Source organism: Pavona decussata, unplaced genomic scaffold (assembly GCF_977016875.1).
Source record: "Pavona decussata unplaced genomic scaffold, jaPavDecu1.1 SCAFFOLD_29, whole genome shotgun sequence".
Lineage (NCBI taxonomy): Eukaryota > Metazoa > Cnidaria > Anthozoa > Scleractinia > Agariciidae > Pavona > Pavona decussata.
In genome coordinates, this window is record NW_028145452.1 from 1,457,501 (window position 1) to 1,477,339 (window position 19,839).

At 37.6% G+C, this 19,839-nt stretch overlaps 2 protein-coding genes and 1 non-coding gene across 10 annotated transcripts in view; 1 reads left to right on the forward strand and 2 right to left on the reverse strand.

The window, feature by feature from the left end:
* The window catches only part of LOC146484862 (outer dynein arm-docking complex subunit 2-like), a 23,845-nt gene extending 16,112 nt beyond the window's left edge, over positions 1–7,733 (reverse strand). For 2 of the 4 annotated variants that reach the window (XM_085104320.1, XM_085104321.1), the window contains exons 1-6: positions 6,606–7,733; positions 5,351–5,396; positions 3,564–3,653; positions 1,806–1,874; positions 756–824; positions 447–541 (exon numbers count right to left, since the gene is read on the reverse strand). In XM_085104320.1, coding sequence (XP_084960446.1) covers positions 447–541; positions 756–824; positions 1,806–1,874; positions 3,564–3,653; positions 5,351–5,383 — 356 coding nt within the window. In that variant the 5' untranslated portion in view covers positions 5,384–5,396; positions 6,606–7,733. The remainder of the gene's footprint in view (positions 1–446; positions 542–755; positions 825–1,805; positions 1,875–3,563; positions 3,654–5,350; positions 5,397–6,605) is intronic. The other 2 variants (XM_085104322.1, XM_085104323.1) reach the window with 2 other exon arrangements.
* A 128-nt stretch (positions 7,734–7,861) lies between these two features.
* Positions 7,862–19,839, reverse strand: LOC146484863 (uncharacterized). Of its 5 annotated transcripts, XM_085104332.1 has the most exons (5): positions 19,662–19,839; positions 17,201–17,388; positions 12,729–12,872; positions 9,776–9,927; positions 7,862–8,679 (listed from the first exon to the last, which is right to left on the reverse strand). In XM_085104332.1, the coding sequence occupies exons 3-5, from the start codon at positions 12,829–12,831 to the stop codon at positions 8,224–8,226; spliced, it is 711 nt and encodes a 236-aa protein (XP_084960458.1). In that variant the 5' UTR covers positions 12,832–12,872; positions 17,201–17,388; positions 19,662–19,839; the 3' UTR covers positions 7,862–8,223. The 5 variants fall into 5 exon arrangements, with proteins under 5 accessions (XP_084960458.1, XP_084960459.1, XP_084960456.1 ...); XM_085104333.1 differs by lacking the exon at positions 19,662–19,839 and having other exon boundaries at positions 17,201–17,393; XM_085104330.1 differs by lacking the exons at positions 17,201–17,388; positions 19,662–19,839 and adding an exon at positions 13,042–13,261.
* Positions 16,857–16,929, forward strand: Trnat-ggu (transfer RNA threonine (anticodon GGU)). The gene has a single exon. It is a non-coding gene; the product is annotated as a tRNA-Thr (tRNA).

Consider the following 19,839-nt stretch of genomic DNA (forward strand, 5'->3'; position numbering starts at 1 on the left):
ACAATATATTTATCCCTGTAAATGTTCCGAAAAGGGACGGAGCCCATTCTGAAAAAAAAAATTGTTTAGAAAATAATATAAATGACCTGTGGAGAATAGAAAATTATACTCTCCCTTGAAATAATTGATAGCCTTAGCTCCCTTAAAGGCTTTAGCTCCCACGAGTTTCCTGCAGCTCAGTGGTAGAGCATCCGAACTAGTAATCAGAAGGTCTAAGGTTCGACTCCCGATAAGAGCACTCGAAATTTCTTTTCCCGAGTTTGCCTGTGTCGTTACTGAATAATACATCATTCTCAATTATAATATTGTAGACTAGTCATTGTAAATTAAAGTTATTGTAATGTATCAATTTGTATGCCCTACGTTTATGTATATATGTACATTTATTTGTTAGTACATTTGTCCGTTTTTTTGTAACTCGATAAAAAAATGAAAAAAAAAAGTACCTGTCTTTTTCTTTCTCCTTCACCTTTTCTTTGTGTTCTTGTTTTATTTCTTCCTCTGGATCACTATCACTCAAATATTTGTCAAGGAATGAATTCTACGAGGAAGTAAAACACAGACTGGTGTTTGTATTTGTTATTCAATTGTGTTTACTGGTTTAGTTGTGTAGCATTATCAAACACGAGGAAGAGTGTTTCATCCGATTTCCAAACACCTCGAATTTAGTTCAAGTTTCAGCCACCGCTCTTTTCGTGGACAAGGCGTCTGCTCTCGCAAACAACAACAACATTAAAACAATTATCTTGGCTTACATGATCAGCCTTCTCTATCGGCTGCTTTGGAGCTTCGTTTTCATTGTTATCATGCTTTTCTTGATCCTCCTGTGAATTAAGGTTTAAGGTTTTTATTATTATGCACTATTTCAATGGTTTACAACAAAAGGTAATTACAATATATAAGAAAAGTAACATAAAGACAGCATTAAATTACATAAATGTGAAAAGTGAAATGTGCGCAGTGACCAAAGGAGCTTAGGCTTTCGAGTTGGTCACTGCCACGTGCAACTAACTGGCGTATAACGTGCAAAAAAAGTAAAGAATAATAAAAGTGCAATAATAGAAACATACTACAATTTTTACATAAAAAACAATAGGAATGATAATTAATAGTGAGGGCAATACCTTTTAAATACCCAATATTCATTGGGCATTTAAAAAGTACAATTTGTAGTGCTTGTAGAAGCTATTATATGATAGCTTTTTTAATTTAGAGGGAATTAAAAGAAATACAAACAGGAAAAATGAAACGATTGAAAAATTTATACACGCGCGCATTGCCATGCTTTGCGCAGGCCTTTTAAGTATTTCAGGTCCACATGTACGTTGCATGGCCTTTCAATATAAGAAATTGTAACAGTGAGCATGATCATTTCAACGACTAAAATATACAGGTAGATGCAGTTACACGTCTATTTCATAAAAAACAAAACAAATCACAAAAAAAAATAAGAGAGTTACGATAAGGACTGTAACCAATATACCTAACTCGCTTCGTTGTTTTGTTGCCCCATTACAGATCATGTGATGGTACTCTAGGAGCTTCTAGGAAGTACTCTCTTATAGAATTGGTCATATTCACACTTGCATACATTCTTTCTTTACTTACAAAAAGACAAAGGATCAAGGCTGCTGAGAATATCACGCGGTTTGTAATGGGCAATTTAGAATGATATCTATTTTCTTGACTATTTTGCTGCAAGTCAATCTTTTTTATCTATATTTATTTCAAAGTTTAAAAGAATGCTGCGATGCTGTGGTTTTCTGAAGGTTTTGTCAAGCAAACCTGTTACCCAGGTAACCTACCTTTGTTTCGTTTGCGTTGTTTTTCTCTGGAAGATCTTTTTCCTTTACTGGGTTTTCTGTATTTGCGTTCTGTAAGATCGAATAACTTAGTTAAAACTGTTACCAGTTTCAGTGAAGCATAATTGATTAGGACAGTACATGAACGTTACTAGTTTAATCATATTCTGAATTTGAGTAAACGTACATTTGGTTATATTGTGGATGAGTTGGTCTTTCTGATCCTTTGCATTGGAATTGGCATGTTAGAACCACCTTGTACAGCGTAAAGACAGTACCACTGGAGAGTTCTGCTCAGTAGCTTTCATTTGAAGGATCACACTTGAGGATTTCGTCCGCGGACACAAAAGGTAGAACCACCATGTGCAGCATAATAAACAGCACCACAAGTAAGTACTGCTCAGTAGCTTTCATTCTAATGGTCACACTTTAGGATTTCGTCTACAGACTCAAACGTTAGAAACACCTTGTACAGCATAATAAACAGCACCATAGAAAAGTACTGCTCAGTAGCTTTTATTTGAATGGTCGCGCTTGTTTCGTCCACGGACTCAAACGTTAGAATCACGTTTTAAGATGGCTGGCCTCGGTTTTAAGCACTTAAACTTTAACGGATCAATTCCACCACCGTTTGTCATGTGATACAATAATAATGGTATCAAACAAATGCCTTATTATTGGAGAACAAGTTATAGTTGTTTTCTCGACTTAATAAGTTACCAATGCTAAAAACAGTCCTAAATTTAGCTTTAATTATAACTCATAAACGAGCTCATTGATCCCCCGTAAATTTTCCAAAACTTTCGAATAGTTAAGATGGCTCTACATTTTTTTGAAACTTTGAATAAAATTGCGTCTTGACTAGCCTGGTTCTCACTTTTCAGACCGTCCAGGTCGCTCGCAGCCACACACTCTCACCCTGGAGCGTCTGAGAATCTGGCTACATCTTGACATGCTGGTTACAATTTGATGGTAAAAAATGGGAGTCACAGAACTCGTCTTTTGAGTTATATTCATCCATAGCTAAAATTAAGGTTTTCTAAAAGGTTATATTTGTTGTTATGGTAACCCATTAAGTCGAAAAAATAACTTGTTTACCGATGTTTAGACATTTGTTTGGTACTGGCCGTTATTGTAGTATCCTCTGATAAAGAGTGCTAGTATTGATCGATCAAATTATAACTGAAGGGAACTTCTGGAAACTGTTGTGAGCCACCTTAAAGTGCTACTAAAAGACTTCAATTGAGAGGTCGCACTCGATGTCAAAAGAAGAGAAACACATGACAAAACTGAAAGTTTGACCCTTCTAGCTCGGAGGGAAAGCCCGCTTAATGCGATCAAATAATTAGTGATCTTTGTAAACTTGGATCCCTATCGAGGAGAGCCTGGTAAAACCAGGGTTATATCCTGGTTCATGTCTGGTTCGATTCAAAAACCGGGGTATCCTGGTTTTTAAACCAGACTTACCAGACTTGAATAATAAAGATTGTAATTAAATGATTATAAAACTGACGCTGTTAAGAGAGTTTAAACTCTCTTAACATCGTCAATTTTATAATCTTTTAATTCTCATTACCAGACTTGAACCCTATGTACGAAAGTCTGGTTAACCTGGTATTCCAGGTAGGTAAGTCTGGTAACCCTTTCAAATAACCAGGGTTACCAGAATACAACCAGGCTCTAAGACTTCTTGGTCAGCCGGGATAACCCTGGTACAGGCGTAATAAAGAGTACAGTATCGCCCGTTAGATATTCACATGCCTTAGTCTCTTTCTCCTTATCAATTTTAGACGTTGCTGAATTCTTTCTAGTTCCTTGCTTGCTTTCGTTTCGAATAATATCTGCCAATTCCTGGTGAAAAAGAAAACATACTGAGGGAGCAAATAAGGAGTAAAGACATGGTATATCTGTCTCAACCTTCCTGATGTTCAAGCGGGGACGGGACCTGAGTAATTTGAGAAACCTCTGATTATGTCAGCAAGAAGCACCACTTTATGAAACGCACATCATGCTTCCGATAACTGAGCGAGCAAATTCATCAGGCTTGGAAACGTTTAAATTTCGAAATCGATACAAGATACATGGTTAAACACCTTGTATATTGTTAAATAAATTGCCAACCTCACGGTTGCAATATTCTTTTTATAATATAGTCACCGCAGGATGTTGCAGTTTTCAGCAACTTCATTGGTCCCCTGGTGAAGCTATATGACGTAATAAACCTAGAATTCCTTTTTTGGAAAGCTTGCGTTTTCAAAGGAAATGAGAATCAAAACAGTATTTTCCTTTTCTTGCTTTCAATCATTTTTCTTCGGGTAAACATTATACTTATTCAGTCCCGTGGTCAAGCATAGTATAAACCAATAAGAGTCCCTCACAGCTCTTGCAAACAATAGTTATTATTAAAAACTGAATCATTGTATAATGCAATTCAAAGGATTTGATTGGCTTAGCGACTATGGTATATGAGCCATTATACCATGCATGTGCGAGAAATAGCGACCATAAATTGCCTTCTGGTTGTTCTTTCAAAGCGAAATCAGCAAGATCTAGCAATATTTCTCGATTGCTTTTAATAAAACAATTATTCCACTTGCGCTTGTTGGATATGAGATGATTATAGCCAACTCGGCGCTACGCGCCTCGCTGGCTATCTATCATCTCATATCCAACGCGCGCTCGTGGAATAATTGTTAATTATTTCAGGTTCTTTACATGTGAACTTAGAGCCGATTCAGTGCATTATAAGCTCATACACGACTCAATTTTTTAGATTGTTAACTACAAGATATTTAGGTATGTGCAGCTCCGGAGGCTATGGTTTAATAGCTTATAATTTACCTTTTGTCATAGATAAAGCCGAAAAACTTCAATTTTCGAAGGGTGCAATGTTTTTGTCCAAGCTCTGCTCTGCAAGCTCTGCCCCACACACTCCACTCAAAATTCTAAGGCGAGCGCTTCGCATCCTCGTGTGTTTATATTGTTGACTTTTGTTATTACGAGTTTTTTTTCCAGTTACTTTTGTTTAACGGTCTGTTTACAAGGAGGAAGGGTAACCCTAGTACTAGGGTAACTCTAGCAAGAGGGTTAAATATAGCCCCGGTTTACAAGCAAAATCTCACAGGTAGTGTTACCCTGTCACTCAGGTCATCTATCCTAGAAAGAGCGGGAAAATTATAAAAATTTGTAAAATTGGCCTGTAGACCGTTCGCCAGTTCAAGGCGTTTTCGATTACTGGGAGTAAAGGAAGGTTTAAAAGGTTGTATCGCAAAGCCGAGTCCGGTACCCGTTCCGCCATTTTGACTGCTCTTTTCAACTTTTCAAAGTTGTCCCAAGTAGACAGAGCAGAGCGTTTACAGAGCAGGTAGGGTTACCCTGGCGCCAGGGTAACCCTATCTGCTTTGTTAAAAAAGAAGAAATGTTGGAATGCTAGGGTAACCCTAGCGCTAGAGTTACCCTCCTTCATTGTAAAGAGGCCCTAATTTACAGTATTGACACAGAAGCTGCTGTTGCTGCTATTTTTTTTGCTGTGGTCACTGGAGACAAACCTCAAAACGCATGTCCATTTCAGCATCCGACATTGTGACTTTTTATCTGCAAGATAAGAAGTTTATAAAGTGGCACACTATAAGCTGATTCAAAACAGTTCAGTTTTTACCAAATATGTTTGCCTTTGTGTCGTTAAACCCAACCTAAAGCCACCGTCATTTATTTTCAGTCAATACTGCACTGCTATTTGGGGTCAAGACCTGTACCTCGTTTTCTTGCAGAGAAATATAGAAATTTACTTGCCGGCCGAGCTAGCCTGGTCCATATTTTGGAAAACGACCCCCTGGCCGGTGAATAACATATGTATTTACTTGCTTGGGTTGAATACGAACTTTTCGCAAATGTGAAAGAGAATTTGCGTCGATAAATGAGGCTTTGAGAATTCGTTAAAAATGTGTCAACAGTCCAGTCAAGACCTCTCAACACAATTGTTTTGTTGTTTTGTACCGACGACCAACGCGTGAATGAAAGAGTCAGACTCTTTTAAAGTTTACATGTTAATTATTAATAACCATACCAAACCGTGAAGGTAGAATACATTTCACATGTTTCAGGGAAAATAATATTTTCGCAGCATATCCGAATACTTGCATTTTCTAGTCAAAATTAAAGGCAAACACAAGTTAATAACAAACGCTTATGAAATTGGTGTCTATACGTTCAATAAACCTTGCCTTAATTCACAGATCGTGGCTCTCAATTTCTAAACAAATTAACTACATATGACATTAAAACTTACAGACTTAAACGGTAACGATGTGGTCAGCAAACCTTTGGGTTTCGGGATGAAAACAGACACTTTTAAGTCCATACTCAAAATTTATGTCTATTATATTCATTAATTGTTTGCTAGCTCGGTACATTTTCTGTTGAGATCTTGGTCTTATGTTTAAAGGTAATAAAGGATTCTAAAACAAAAAAGCTTATCAAGGACGAGAGGATGTCCGATAATATTAAAAGCGCCGCTTAACGGTCAACACAAATCATGTTTATCTTTATCAGTATTAATTTTGCAACCTAGCTAGTCATTGATGAAAACATTTAATACTAAAGCGAGAAAAGAAGCAGATAAACTAGTGCCATGAATATGAATAGCCTTACTGACACAATGCGATATTCCCGACGCCATTACTTGCAAATTTTTACATTCGACTGTTAAATGTCCACCTATGTGTAGCATAGTTTTTTTCACATCATAACGGGATGTACATCACTAAAATTGAGTATCAGAGGTAAATAAGTGGCAATACCAACCTGGTAAATATGCAAGGTGACGTTACTATTGCTTTCAGTACCGTTGGAATATTTTAAATGAGAATAATTTATATGATCGGTATCAGAATATTTCAAATCCTTCGTTTTTCTTTTATACCTTTTGGATCTTCATCATTTGCGATCAACGAAATGAAACAAGTTCAACTCCTCAAATTGTAGATCCGCAAATACAAACAATCGCTTGAAGCAAAATAAAAGGCAAAATATACAGCTCTCTGTTGCCGAAGACGGTTACCATAGTGATGACTGTCTGCTGTTAGCAGGTGCCTCAAGTTAATTTAAGCTGGAAAGAAACACTTCTTTGTTTGAAGTCTTTAATATTAAACACTTGTTGTTTTCAGTGCGACGTTATTATAGCTTTCGGACTTCACGGTTTTTCATATCGATAAACGAATCCTTAATTACTGACAGTAACATCAGAAGTATTCATGATTCAGATACCCAAGGTTTTATTTTTCCAATTGAAGGACCCGGTGAAAGAAGGCGCATGCAGTAAAGTGACAATTTGGCGTCAAAATCCACGTTTCGCTAAATTCGCTCCAATTTACATTATAATTTAAGAACTCAAATTTGCCCAGTAAGCTAATGACTTTAACCTAAAAACTGAAACAACGAAAGTGATTCTTGCAATGATGTCTTAAATTTTCGTCTCTGTTTAAAGCTTAACAAAAGTTGAGAATGATGTATTAATGAGTAAATGACACAGGCATACTCGGAAATAATTCCGAGTACTCCCAACAGGAGTCGAACCTGAAACCTTCCGATTACAAGCTCGGATGCTCTGCCACTGAGGTACAGGAGACTTGTGGGAGCTAAGGCCATTAAACTAGGTTCAACAAAAATTGTAATGCCTTGATAACAAGCCTGTTGGCAAGCAAAGTGTTTTTGGAGAAATTTGGATTCTCAAGGAAAAATCTTCAGTTAACGATAAATATGCCCTTCTTCCACCGGGCCCTTAAGAAAATCAATAAATCAAACTCACTTCTCGATCCTTGTTTACTGAGCTTGAGCCAATCAAGATAACCGTTTCAATTCTCTATAACGTTGCTCAGACCATTGGGTCAGTGGCCCAATTTGGTTCTGAGCCCGTCAAATAATCTTTGGCAAGAGTTCATGTAGAAATGTATCGATGCTTGTAAAGAAATCAAGCTTGCAATACTGATTAATAAAAATTGTTATTGATGACTGGCTCCACCGGTACTTTGTCCGACCAGTTAAATGAATGCATAAAGCAATCCATTCGTAAAATTCGTTTTTATTTTTGTACGGTAAAGTTGTCGTGATAACTCAAATATGCACTATGCCGGCGTGTAGCCGATATGAGAGTCTCTTTCTTATAGTCTTCTAGTAGTTAACTCACGAATCAAATAGGGCCTACGACATTTATATTTTTACAACACATGGTTATCTATAGTAATGGTAATGGCCTTCTGGCTTAATGTCATTGCCTCCAGCCGTTTGCAACAGCCGTTGCATCTGAGAGTTCATTTAAAGATTTGCCACACTTGATCTAAAAATTGTTGTCAGTTACTTATCATGAAAGGTAATTAAGTTTGTTTAATTTCACTTCTTCAAAGCTAGCCTCATGCAGTCAAAACTACATCGTGGTAGACGTGAAATAACTTCGTTGTATACTGCGGTTGATTGGCATATTGCTGTTCAGTGCTACACTGCTGATAACATTATGTGGTAAACCCTGTTCATTGCTCGTGTGAAGTTGAGCAGGTTGCGAGGAAGCTGCAGACGTATAAGCTACCAAGAGGTCCTCAAGATTGTTATGGCCTGACTTCGAGGGCTGATAACTTTCTTGCATTTGGATGTTTGCGATAGTCTGAAAGCCTTGTTTCAGTGAGTCCATATTTGGCTGCGGTAATTCAACTCCTCTGACACTGAAGTTGCTAAACTGCTGTGGTGTCGTTTTGGCGGGAGCTCCTGCTTGGTCCGCTGGGGGTGGGGGTGAGGACTTCCCTTTGTCTTTGTTTGGTTTGTTTTGTGCTTGTTGTTGCTGCCTCTTTTGCTGTCGATATTTGGCTCTTTTGTTTTTAAACCAAACCTATAAGAGGACAAAGAACATTAAACATATGAAGTATAAGAATATCTTTAAAGTAATAATAATAATAATAATAATAATAATAATAATAATAGTAATAATAATAATGATAATAAGATCTTATACTTATATTGCGCTTTTTTCTATAAAAATACCCAAAAGTGCAACTTACCCCATTTTTTCTCTGTGTTGGTAGCATTTTTCTTTAAATTTTATGGCCCATGAAAGTTTCAAATTTTCGCGGATCTTGGTTCACCGCCGCGCACTGAGAAGGAGAATGGTTCCGTTATAGTTTTACTGTGACGAAATGGCCTTTTTGAGGTCGGCTATATTATTACAACCAAGAACAACACACGTTTCAGGCATAACATAAAATTTGCTGCCAATGATCAACGATTCTTCCTCTTTGCAACAACTTCGCTTCTATTGTGGTCCTTCGATGACGTCACAGTAAATCTAAGAACCATTCTCGGTCTTGTTCGGCGGTGATCCAAAGAAGCGCGAAAATTTGAAACTTTCACCGGCCATAAAAATTCAAAGAAAAATGCTACGAACAATTATTTTTCAAGAAATCAGAACAATTAGGAGTTTTCATTTAGCAACAGGAAAAAATAGGGGTTAGCTGCACTTCAATTCCTTTTTCCCAGACTGTAGATAGTGTCCTTTTTAAAAAAGGGTGTAATTAAACTGGTAACATCAATAAAATTAACAAAAGCTGCTTAACAATTGTGGGAAATTTGTCGAGCGAAATTAAGGTTAAAAAAGCATTCTTTATTTCAATTCTCCTGTTACCAGGGTGCAACGAATCCACCCATGGATGATGACATGGGTTGTCATTGATTGCAGCAACTCTCCCGTGATACACTGGTACAAACCTTTCCGGCGGATAAGCTATACATGATGTCGTGCTCTTTAAAAGGGGGAAGGAGACACCCCATCGTGTCTGTACTCTTTCATCACGAAATGCAAATAGAAGTAGAAACCGAGTGGTAATTCTGTAAATTGTACTTGGTAACCTTTCTGATATTAATCGAGTTTGAGAATCTTCTTAATTAATATTGCAACTGAACTACTGGACACAGTTTCTCGTTATGTTTACCTGCACTCTGCTTTCTGGAAGATTTATTTTCGTGGCTACCTCCTCTCTCATGAAGATGTCAGGATATTTTGTTTTGGCGAAGAGTTCGTCCAGAATTTCCAGCTGAGCTTTGGTGAAAGTTGTTCGTTCCCGACGCTGTTTACGTACAGGACCTTAAAAATAAATAATAAATAAATAAATAAATAAATAAATAAATAAATAAATAAATAAATAAATAAATGAATAAATGAATGAATAAATGAATGAATAAATAGATAGATAGTTAGATAGATAGATAGATAGATAGATAGATAGATAAATAAATAAATAGATGAATAAATAAATAAACGGATTAAGCAATGAATAAATAATCGAACTAAAGTCTGCAAAAGGACCAAGACCATTAACGATTGACCACCCGCGCAAACAGAAACTCGTTTTTCTTGCTTACAGTAAAAAAAAAAAAAAAAAAAACAGATCATCCAGGGCGTGCCTTTCTAATCAAACTGTTCTATAACTGAAACTCTTTCGCTTCTACGGTTCTCAATTCCGCTGCTGACTAGGTATCTTGAGATCCCGCTTTGTCAGGCAGTTTTCAGTTTTCCTTAAACATGTTCGAGAGAACAGGTGCCTGCGGTAAAGAAACTATTTCGGTGAATACACGGATTTCTGCCAGCTTCGTTGTTGCCTTATTCTGCATCAGCGACATGGCTTCCAGATCTTCTGCATGTTGCCCAGGTCAAATAGATAAGCTTACTTTGTACATTGGACATCAAATTCCTTTTAAGGAGGTGGTAAACTTTTACCTTGTACGAAACCTGCTGATGTAAGGCAGTGTGGACACCCTAAGCACGGTAAGAAACCTGGCCAAGCAAACTCCATCTCCGACCGTAAGTCCGTAAAGGAGGTCTTCACTCTTTCCGAGATAAAACACTTATGCATGACTTCTTATTACGTTCAGTGTTTTGTGCATCCGTTATTAGCTGGTAATGTTTCACGTTGTCGATTTTGGACGCACTGATCGCTGATTGAGGATTATCTCGGTTTTAGTAATTTGCTTAGTAGAGATAATGTTTAAGACACAAAGAAGTGCACCAATAACTCTCAACACTAACAAGATTATACCATGCTTTCTTAAAAAAATCCCTTCAACGGTGCCAAAGAAACTAATTTGACTAATGTTCTTAATTAAATGCGATAGCTTTGCGAAGGATTGATACATTTCATTAGGAAGGTTTCCCCATAAGAATTTATTCGGCCACAGATTTAAAAGAAAGTGAGCCTTGCGCTGTGCCTAGTGATTGGGCCTGTAGCGAAATATCATTAACAAAAATGATGTAAAATTGTTTCTGTTTTGGTCGTTAGGAAACTGGCTCATACTTTTAGATATTCCGATACTAACTAACTGATAGGTGAAAATAACCCGAAGGTGTTATTTATGAACTGAGAAACGCCCAGGAAATGAATTTGCTTTGAAGGGGGGTCTTTAGTAAAATCACTGCCTTCTAAACTCAGCATGATCAATACACATCTGGTTTTCGAAAGTATAAAATACTTTTTTTTGTATGAATAAGCAAAGTTGAACATTAGTGATTGCGTCTGATGCGTGATGTTAATAAGATCTTTCACCTCATCTTCGAGTTTTAAGCTTTAGTAAGTCCAGTTATCGGGCTCCAACTTTTGAAAGGAGTCTGTAGATGAAATCCTATGTTCGTTCCTGTGATGTCTGTTTTGCTGTACAAGGTGGTTCTGGCTTCTGAGTCTGAATGAAATCCTAAAGTGTGACCATTCCGGCAAATAAAAGCTACTGAGCAGTACTTTCCTGTGGTGCTGTTTAATTTTGCTGTACAAGGTGGTTCTAACTTCTGAGTCTTACGAAATCGTAAAGTGTGACCATTCAAATGAAAGCAACTGAGCAGTACATTCTTGTTGTGCTGTTTATTATGCTAGACAAGGTGGTTGTAACTTTAGTGTGTGTGAATGAAATCTTAACATTAAGTGTGACCATTTAAATGAAAGCTACTGCCCCGGCAGTAATCTCCTATGGTACTGTTTATTATGCTTTGCAAGGCGGTGAAAATTTTTGATTCTGAAAAAAAAATCCCAAAAGTATAACCATTTCAATAAAAGCTGTGGAGCATTTTTTTTCTGAAGTGCTCTCTTTATGCCATACGAGTTGTTTTTGTGTCTTTAAAATCTGTGTATGAAATCCTAAAGTGTGAAAATTTATAGTAAAAGTTTCCCGCCAAGCAGTAAAAGCTGGTGGAGTTGTTTGCTTGTCGTTATTCTTAACGATAAATGTGGGACTTTCCCGGTTGTTTGCTTGGGCGTTCCAAGGGTTGAAAAGGTTAAAATATTGCTGCTGGAGGGATGCGGGGTGCAAAAAGGCCGTTGCGTTAACTGCTTCGTTTCGTGCGAGTTAAGTTTAAGCACTGATCCGTTAGAATGGAGATAAGCCGTTTCCTTATTGCTGATAAAACTTATCTAATCTTAGCTAAGCATCCACGAAAGCATTTAAAGTAAAATTCCAATACAGAAAGTTTGCGTCGTGATAAACACAGTCCCGTACACGTTACAAGGTATGATAATGAAATAAGTACATGGAAACATAGAACAGCGAAAAGTGATTTCATGTGTCTTAAAGTTTGTTGTTATTCTATAATAGCGTGCATGCTAAGCTTGGGGAAAGGAAATCAATCAATCGGAAGTTTAGGTAATAATATACGATGGATTAGGAAAATTTGTCTCGACATGCATGATTCACCCTGTTTCCTCTGAAGGGTGACCTCGAGTGAAGTAAAGTGGTTCTTAAGTTTTGTTTCTATGGATGAAATTTATTGAAATGAAATCTGACAAGATGTTCTTTCCAATGGTGCTGCTCGTGTGGAACGTATTGCTGAGGAGAGTTGAACGACATGATTTGCAGGACTGGAGCCTCTCATGATTCAATAAAATCTTTAAATATCATACCTACCTCCATAAATGGGAATCTGTGGGTTGAAGAAGCCCATATTGGGGTAGCTGAAGTTGATACCATCCATTACATATGACTGGAGACTCCCAAACATATCAGCCATTCTTGTTACTGGAGCCGTATGGTTCGACAGTCTGCTGGGAGCTAGAGTTTGATCATGAAACAAAATGTTAGATCGAGAATCAAAAATATTTGAACAAAACAAACAACCCCAGGAAGAGTTCATTGTCTCCTTCAGGCGATGACATTAACAGCCATGTCAAGAATTATGGATTGCTGTATCGAGATAACACTTAGCAGGAATTCTGCGCACCTTGCGGGAATTAAGTTAGTTCAGGTTAATCTTTTCCGAAAACTCGAAGTCCAGGTCACGCAAATTTAACTTCCATACTGAGACCTAAATATCAGATCAGGAAGACCACACGCGTTAGAATATTAGATTGCACAGAAATGTTCAGTACGTCTCTTATAAAGCTTCAAAGCATGTGACTTTCTCAGTGCACGCACACAATCTTACTCCTCAGCCGTGCTGAAGTCCACGCTCACGATCGTCTTATGAATGTCACCATTTGTTATTTTAAATTCATGTGCATGTCATATCCGGCGTTTTATTTTCTGTTTTGAATCAAAACAAAAATGTTTGGTCTAAAAACGCCCTAGTCTGGGTTGCCGCTCTTGTTTACAACTTCAAGCGTTTGATTCGACGAAGAACTTCAGCCATTCACTGTGTCAAAAAGTTATATCCATAAGTTCACGACAATAAACTGTTACGGAAAGTGTTACAACAACTCAGTTTTGATGTACTATTTTTCTTCTCTTGAAACTAACTCCTAGAACGTTGAGGGAGGGGAGGGTGGGTGGGGAAGGTGTTTGTGGCTTATAAGGCATAGTACAGTTTCGATGACTTGATAAACTTAGCAAGGACCACTCCTACAAACAGGAACAATTTGTAGCTGGATCTTCGTATGTTCAGGCAGGATCGGCAATGGGCGAAATTAAACCTCTTGAACGATGCAAGGCCGATCAAACAACTAGCACTGTTTTAATAACATTGCCCAATATTTCGGTTTAAGACAAAGCTAACCTTTATCAGGGGATAAAATAGTTAACTAGTTAAAATTTCATAGGAAGACGTGAAAAGGGCATTCGACGAGCTTTTGCGATCTTTTGCAAAAAGTCTTGCCACTGGGAATTGTCACTGACAGATTAATTAAATAACAAGGCATTAAGGAAACAATGTGACAAATGGTACCAAATCATGTGTTCAGAGCTAAGCGGTTTTTCGTACCTCACCTGACCACTGACAAATTGAGAATAGAAGGGTCTATCTGGAACCAAGAATAAACAGAATAGTTTATCCAGAAGTACGTTCGTTACCTAAACGCACATCTGAAGGAACTATCAATTTATCAATTACAGTCTGTCATTAAACAAGATGTGAGCGTCTTTTTTTGTTATTCATACCGTTTCGATAGACAACTATCCACGCAAAAAATAGCGAATCGAAAATAAACACTTACTGTACAGACAACATGCCTCGACGTATTTTGTTTTTTTGAAAAGCAGTGTTTTGACACTTGAGATTTCTTTCATGACCTTCACATTGTTAGAATCCAAAAAAACAAATCAAAAGATTGATGGTAAAAAAAAAAAAAATAGTTGTCTCGTTAAGGATAGATTTTAAGTTCATTTCATGCTTACAATATTTAACCATTATCCTCACTGATCTACAGATGTATAATAATGTTCTTACGTTTCTACATCAGGTTTGGTTTCAAGACTGATTCAGTAATACATAGAATAACTGACCAGTTTTGACAGTTTTCATGGGATTCTATTCAGTGTACGGAAAGATGTTCAAGGTATCGCTTGTGTTTTCCCATCAGCGATCAATTCTTGGCGTACAATTGGGATCGCGAGCGAGGAAAGATCAGTGAAGGGAATTGAATATAGGTGGGCACCGACCTATACTCCATTCCCTTCATCTTCCCTCGCGATTCAAGGGTTATGGACCTCTACAGGCCGAAATGCGACGTGTTAATTACTCTCGACTGAAACTGCGTTCGGTTGCACATCGGTGGAGTAGTAACATTGTTTGGTTTTATTTAGTTAGGCAAAAAAGAAAAAAAAAAAGAAGAAAAAAAAACTCAGAATAGTAAGAACTAAACGAGCTGAGTAGTTATAAAAATTATTATGCTTTTCCTGGGTTGTAACACACAAGAAAGAAACAAACAAGTAGATAAGTAAATAAATAATAATTAAGATAGGAAACAGAAAAAGAGAAAAAGAAAAAAGTGCTAGATAGGGAGTGAAAAATATTTGTACATACGTATATTAGAAGCGAAAAGAAAATTAACACAATGCTAAACCAGCATTAACATTAGATGCTCGTGTTTCCAGTCGCACGCGCTTCTCCTCAAAGAGAGACGTCTGGGGACGAGTTAGCAATGAAAAATGTCAAGATTGGCACAGGCATCAGCCTCGTTAACAGGGTATCTCTCGGGCTTCCCGCCCCTCGGAGGTTTTGATATATGATTGGGTGGTCACACAGATCCGAAACAACTAATTCAAGCTTTGTAGTAAAAGGTAATTACAGCGCTATAAAGGTCATATGATTTGATATAAAGTGCAACTCCACGGAAGTTTAACTTGGTCTTAGTTGCGGCGCTGTTTAAAATCAAAATGTGTGAATTTTCGTACCAGTTTGCAGGCCAAATAATCACTCCCAGACTCTCCAATCTCGTACCCAGGGTCCTCAGGCTCTTTGGCCAGCGGTTCGTGGTCTCCTGTCGACCAACCGCTGGCCAAAGAAAAAGTCAAGATGGAGAGCCATTAATCACGCGCGTGGGAATGCGCAAAAGAGTGAGCAAAAGCTCGGTTGCTTAGCTCACCCACACAACTACTCGGTAGAGTAGACGACGAGCAGTTCCTTATTCTTCTTAAGGGCGATTTACACAGTACGACTTTGTCGCATCCGGCAAACTTACGACAGGGTACAAAACTACCGTACGGTATAGTTTTGTACCCTGAAGAAGGCAGCATTGCCCAAACGTCGGTTTGAAATATCTTACAGCGTCTATTTTATAACATTTTGAATTCATATTTATTAACTACGCTGCGCAGTATTACAATCTTTATTACACAAACTTACGACAGGCATACGATACGAATTGTTTCGTGTAAATCAAACCTACAACTCGCTTACGACTGTCGTGTACGTAACAAAAAATGTCGTAGGGTTTTAAAACGTTTTACAATTCTACGACAATCGTAGGTATTGGCAATGTTGAATGACGAGAGTTGTGTGCGATTTTTTGCATGACGCGAGCTGCGCGCGCTCCAGAAATCGCATGCGGTAGTCGTAAGCAAACGTTGTACCGTCTAAATCGGCCTTTAGGGACAGTAAAGCAAGCGCGCGCGTCGCGTCGAGTCTCCTCGTGTGAGGCAATTTTCGCGCGTGCTCGTGTGGTTCGCTTGCTTTACTATCCTAAGAAAAATAAGGGAATGCTCGTAGTCTACGGCAGAGTGACTGTCGGCTGTTTAATAATCGTTTTGCATAGAGCTCGTTTACTGGAAGGAAGACAACAAAAAAATCGTATCCTTCCATTATTCTTAAGTTATGAACACATTGATCGATTCAAGATTAATATAAATTGGCCTATGATTAAACTTACTACCAAGATCGCTGAAAGAAAGTTCTCAAAGCTCGGAAATTTCGAACCAGCAATTTGTAAAATATCGAAATCGAGCAATACCATAAGAATCTTTTCATGCTTTCTTTTCGCAACTAACTGCATAAGCTGCGTACAGAATTGTGACGGTCAGTTCACTTTTTCACTTTTTCACCCGAATTCGAAGTTCATAATGTATGAATTCAGTTCAGTTTAATGATTCTTGACATAAATCTGAGAAGAAATGTGTACGGCCCGTGGTTAACAAGAGCTAGTCGAGTCGAGCAAGTTGTTACAAGCAATGTTTACAGAACAAGAGAAAGAAAATATTAAATTAAGTTAGGTATATAGATATGTTTACAGACAATAATAATGTATTTCATAAATTTCGCTTTGATCTTATTACCTCTACGGGTATATTAATTACGTATCACGAAATGAAAACCAGCTCTCAGTTGGCTTGATAGCTCAGTTGGTAGAGCACTGCGTTGGTATCGTAGAGGTCATGGGTTCGAATCCCATTCAAGCCTGAATTTTTTTCAGGCTTTTATTCGCAACTGCTTCAGGCCAGTGTGTACACAACTGTGATGATCATTCACTTTTTCAATCTTTCATCCGCAGTTCAAATGTTTGATTTTCATATGTTTCACTTTCACCATAGGAAACTACTTAGTATCGTTCACAATTAAAACATTATTTATCGTCTTAAGTTAAGCATAATATTGCAAACACATTAACCGACTCAAGATTCGACCTCGAGAGCTAATATAATCGGAGATTTGGTCTATTAATTAGCCTTACCTTATTGTACCCCAATGCAACTTGACTTGATTCTTAAGTTGAAAGTTTCTCAGTAACGTTGATAATGGCGATTAACAGTCTTGGAACTTCGTACGGTCTCGTCCACTAATGGTCCACCTCTCTCTTTAAATATACTTTCGAAACTATTCCAACGTTTCCGTGAACTTAGGTATTCTGTGAACGGAGAGCTGAAACAGGAAGTTTTAAATAATGCCACAGGTTACCACACGCCACAAACCGGGGACAACCCAGGAAATCACATGCGTACTGCTTTTGTTTATTTACATCACTATGGATTGTTATTTTTTTCGGGTTTGGACGGGCAATAAAAAAAACAATAGATTGATTACATTGTCACGCTGAAATCACATTGAGGCGATTTGGAAAGAATTGGATTCAAAAATTACTCTGAATACCAAACTTGGACGAGGCCACAATTTTCAGCAGAAGTCTGAGGCATCCAGTTGATTGTTTCCAAATTGGACAGTATGTAGTCTTTAATTGCATATACAAATTTGGACATGTACTGTGTTCGACTGTTTCCGGGATAAGCCGCAAACAACATTTTAGCCAAATGTTTACCCAAGATATTGACAACCTCTTCCTGTTTTCTAAAAGGACCCTTTGACTGGCAGTTGTTTGATGTCGAACAATGAGCTGTCAGGTTCAATGAGGAGTGGAGCGGGAACAGTGTATCAGGTGAGAGGAAGTTACTGTCGTCGTGAGATGCACATGAAAAGCAATCATTTTTCTCAAAAGTCTGAATCTGTCGCTGCTTTCTGAAATGCCGTCTCCGTACTCTGAAAGGCTACAATCAGTTTACTAAACCGTTTCATGATTGATTTCAGTTATTTTAATCGTTCTAGATTCACTTCTCTATCACTTATAAGTCTTAATGACGTGAATTTAAAAAAAAATCCCCACAGAGGAAACTCGAACTCTGATTGGTCGGGATTCGGCGCGTTCCCGAAAAAGTACAATACAGAAACGTATAAACATTTTTTCCCATAGGTTTTTCTATAAAGGAATACTGAAAAAAGTTTGCGTTCCATTATAGAGTAACAGAGATCCACACCGCCGGTCAGAAGTATTTGGGCCTCGAAATTAACAGCAAAAGAAACAAACACCTAAATTTAGCTCTGGTCATGTTATTTATCGATCAGTAAAGAACATATCCGATTTTCTCTGCACAAATTTTTATTTTAAGAATTTATGCATGCACGTTTTAAACCTCTTCGTTGCTACTGTTTGGCTAAACGTCGACAAATCATCAATTACTTGAAGACTTTAATTCAATTTAATTTAATTTAATTTAATTTAAAAGCTTATAAGGCGCAAATATCTATATAAATATATTCAAATGCGCCATCCTGATAATAATAACAATAAAAAAAAGAAACTTATGACTAAAATTGAGAAACAGTCTAAGCTAAAAATGCCCTTTCAAAAAGGTGAGTCTTCAGCTTTCTCTTAAAAGTATCCATAGAAATGGATTCCCTGATGAGTCTCGGCAGAGCATTCCATAACTTAATTCGAGAACAGTTGATTTCACTGACCGGTAATTCAGAGAAGGTTTATAGTAATATACTGTGCGACCATGAGTAATGCTGTTAATGAAAACGGATCGAGAGTTAGCTAGGTAGAGCGAAAAAAGCAGATACGAAAAAAAGGGACAGCTGGAATTACCAAGTGCGGAGGAAAGGCTCTTTCCATATCTCCAGTCATTCGTCTTCGGAAAAAGATGGTGGCTGTACAACTTACCACAATACCTCGCGAGCCTAAAACAGCCAACAGGCACATAGAAAGCTATATTTTTTGGTGAAATTCGCCTCTGTAGTACATAAAGATTGTGTATGCTAGGTTGGAAGTTTTTAGAATTTTTCTGTGCGTTTTTATGAGCGTTCTTAGGGTTTTCATACACTAAGAATTATGGGTAAATGTACCATTTGCCATCAGTTTACGATACGGGGGATTCGTCCCCCTCCCTCCCCTCCGTTTGTACTAATGCATCCTGTAACCTGCAGAGGCAGAAACGTGGTTAAATATAGTTTGATTTCTCTAAGGTCCATCATACAGTGCCATTGGACATCAGCTAATAAATTTCTTTAAAGAGGTAGTGTCACCGATTTTTAATGTGCCTTTGAATAGTGAAAAAACATAAAATTATTTGTATAGACATGCATGCTAAAATGATGTTTCAGTTTTGTTAACAGTTACCCTACGAGGATACATAATCTAGTACAGTATTTGTTATCTTTTGCTTCGGATGACTTGGATGGAAATGGGTTTTAACTTGAGGAAATTGAACAACATTTTTCAAGTTCTTCCTATGTATTTTGGAGAAATTGCTAAAAACTGATTTATAGATTCTTCTTGATTGGAGAAGTCAGTTAATATTCTCCTCTGCATGCGATACAGATAATTTCATGTTGATCGTGACAGTGTCCTTTAATATTCTTACCTCATGTAACATCTGCTCCGTTGTAATTGACTTCAGCGGCAGGAATTCAGTCTCGTTGCCAGTGATTAATTAAAGCCTTTGTGGGTAAACAATTCTTGCACGATTCTTGATAAGTTTCTTAACTATATTATGAGCTTTATCTTAGGTCTAACTCTGAATAAAGCAATGAAATACTTAT